At 65.3% G+C, this 2,576-nt stretch overlaps 1 protein-coding gene across 2 annotated transcripts in view; it reads left to right on the forward strand.

Annotated features, from left to right (window-relative positions):
* CHLRE_11g482483v5 (uncharacterized protein) overlaps positions 1 to 2,576 on the forward strand; it is a 16,371-nt gene that overhangs the window by 9,072 nt on the left and 4,723 nt on the right. Inside the window, exons 19-24 of one of the 2 annotated variants that reach the window (XM_043067769.1) lie at positions 46 to 80; positions 308 to 388; positions 752 to 861; positions 1,203 to 1,412; positions 1,755 to 2,166; positions 2,329 to 2,380. In XM_043067769.1, coding sequence (XP_042919774.1) covers positions 46 to 80; positions 308 to 388; positions 752 to 861; positions 1,203 to 1,412; positions 1,755 to 2,166; positions 2,329 to 2,380 — 900 coding nt within the window. The remainder of the gene's footprint in view (positions 1 to 45; positions 81 to 307; positions 389 to 751; positions 862 to 1,202; positions 1,413 to 1,754; positions 2,167 to 2,328; positions 2,381 to 2,576) is intronic. The other variant, XM_043067770.1, reaches the window with a different exon arrangement.

The following is a 2,576-nucleotide window of genomic DNA, read 5'->3' on the forward strand; positions in this document are numbered from 1 at the left end:
CCCCCCCCCCACACACACACACACACATGCGCCCCACACACACAGGTTCCTGCTGCCTGGCGAGTACACCCAGATGGCGGGTGAGGCGGGTGTGGCCGTACGTGTGTGTATGCGTTTGCACCGTGTCATGTGTACCTTACTCCCCGCCACGCGCACATTTCCTCCGCCGAATGCCAAACACAACTCCCTCCTCCCCGTCCCTGCCTATGCTCCGCTCGTTTTCGTTTGTTCTGGTTTAGGCTGGTATTTACAACCCTCCCTCCTTTCCCCCCCCCCCCACTACCCCACCCACCCACACCCCACAAAGGCCGTGCGGGCCGTCGCGGGCTGGACGCGGTGGGTCACGTGTTGCTGGCGGTGTGGGACGACGGCCGAGACATGCAGGCGGGTGCGTGGCGCGGTGCGGGGTGGTGCGGAGGACAGGGCTGTGTGTGTGTGTGTGTGTGTGTGTGTGTGTGTGTGTGTGTGTGTGTGTGTGTGTGTGTGTGTGTGTGTGTGTGTGTATGTATGTATGTGCGCCCCGTCTGTGCAGCTGCCGCTGTCACCGGCACCACCAGACCAGCCGCACCAGGAGCCCTACCCCTATTGCATTGGGTTTGGTTTAGTTTGGGCTGGTATCTACAACTCCCCCTACTTTCCCTTGGGAGTGCTCGCAAACGCCCCAGCCCCAGTCCCGCCTCTCCTCCGACACACAGCCCAACCTCCCACTCACCCACCCGCACGCACCCCACCCCCACCCCCACCTCACCAGGCGAGTCCGAGCTTCGTGCCATGCTGACGGGTCGGGGCGTGAAGCTGGAGAGCCAGTTCAGACTGACGTACGGCATGATCCTAAACCTGCTGCGAGTGGAGGACCTCAAGGTGGGGGGGGGGCGGGGGGGGGAGCGTGGCGGGGGAGGGGGGGAGGGGGGGCGGGAGGTGGAGGGAGGGGGTTGTAAATGCCAGCCCAAACTAAACCAAACCAAGCCAAAGGGGGGGCGGAGTGGAGGAATGGGACGGGGGCGGACGGGGGGCGGGGGCGAAGGGGAGGAGGGGACGTTCATCTGCCTTGATCTGCGTCCTCCGTGGAACACACATACACACACACACACACTCTCTCTCTCTTGTCCAATCCCAATCCACCCCAATCCACCCACCCCCACCTCCCCTCCCAACCCCCCACCCCGACTTCACTTCTTAATTAATCATGAATGTAACCCCAGGTGGAGGACATGCTGAAGCGCTCCTTCGCAGAGTTCCACGCCCAGCGCACCGCGCCCGCGGGGGCGGCGGAGCTGGCGGCTGTGGAGGCGGAGCTGGCGGCGGCGGCGGCGGCGGCCTGGCCCGCCACGGCTCTGGGGTGTGGGCGGGAGGAGGTGGAGGCGTACGCGGACGTGTGTGAGGCTATTGAGCGGCTGAGCGGGCAGCTGCAGGTGGGGGAGGAGGCGAGGGGGAGGGAGGGGGGGGCGAGGGAGGGGTTGCAAGGTTACAACATTGGGAAAGGGGGGCGTGTGGGGTGGGGGAGTGGGGGAGTGAGAGGGAGGGTGTACGGAGGGGAGTGGGGGAGTGACGGTTCGGGTAGCCGTCCATGGGAAACATAGAGGAGTATCCTGACAGCTCCGTGTCAATGCTGTGCCGTTGCAACGCCGCCTTCCCCCAACTAGTCAAGCCTGGAACCTCCGCCACACCCCAACCCCCCCGCCCCCCATCCCAACCCCATCCCACACACCTCACCCCCCCCCACACACACACACACACACACCCTACCTCCGCAGGACACCCTGGCCTCCAACAAGTCCTTCCAGCAGGCGCTGGTGCCGGGCCGACTGGTGCTGTACGACAACCCCGTCAACGGCCTCACAGAGCCCGCGGTGGTGCTGGGGGACGCACCCGCCGCCGCCAGCAGTAGCAGTAGCAGCAGCAGCAGCAGCAGTGGCGTCGGTGTTGGCAGTAGCAGCAGCTCATTACGAGGAGCCGGCGCCGCCGGCCTCGCGCCGGGGGGAGTCGGGGGTGGGAGTGGGGTTGGTGGCGTGTCAACCGCCGCCGCCGCCGCCACGCCCGACCCGCGGCGGTTGTATCTGTTGGTGCTGCACCGGCCGGCGGCGGCGGATGCGGAGCACGAGGCGGCGGCGGCGGCGGAGAGGGCGAAGGCGGGAGGTGGCGGCGGCTGGGCGGCAGGGGCTGCAGGTATGCTTGTTTGAGGCCCTATGCTTAACATGTGTCCTAGTGCAGCGAAGGTGCAGGCAAGCGCGGGCCCCGTTCCTGCACGTCCCTGACATTCCACCACACGTACACACGCACCCTCACTGATGCATCAGCCGTGCCTGCTTCAACCCCAACCTGCAATAGCAGGCGGCGGCGGTGGCGGCGGTGGCGGCGGCTTCGGCGGCATGACCTCCTTGCAGAGCAAAAAGAACCAGGACCTGGATGGTGAGAGGGGGAGTTGAGAGGGGGTGGGGGGGTTAGATGCTTGAGGGGGTTAGGGGGGGCGGGCACGTACATTACTCCCGATTCATATAAACTAAGACCCAGAACATGACAAGGCGTCACCACTTACAGGCAGAATCCCCGCATTGAACACGATATAATTACTTTAT

This window comes from Chlamydomonas reinhardtii, chromosome 11, assembly GCF_000002595.2.
Source record: "Chlamydomonas reinhardtii strain CC-503 cw92 mt+ chromosome 11, whole genome shotgun sequence".
In the NCBI taxonomy this organism is placed as follows: Eukaryota; Viridiplantae; Chlorophyta; class Chlorophyceae; order Chlamydomonadales; family Chlamydomonadaceae; genus Chlamydomonas; species Chlamydomonas reinhardtii.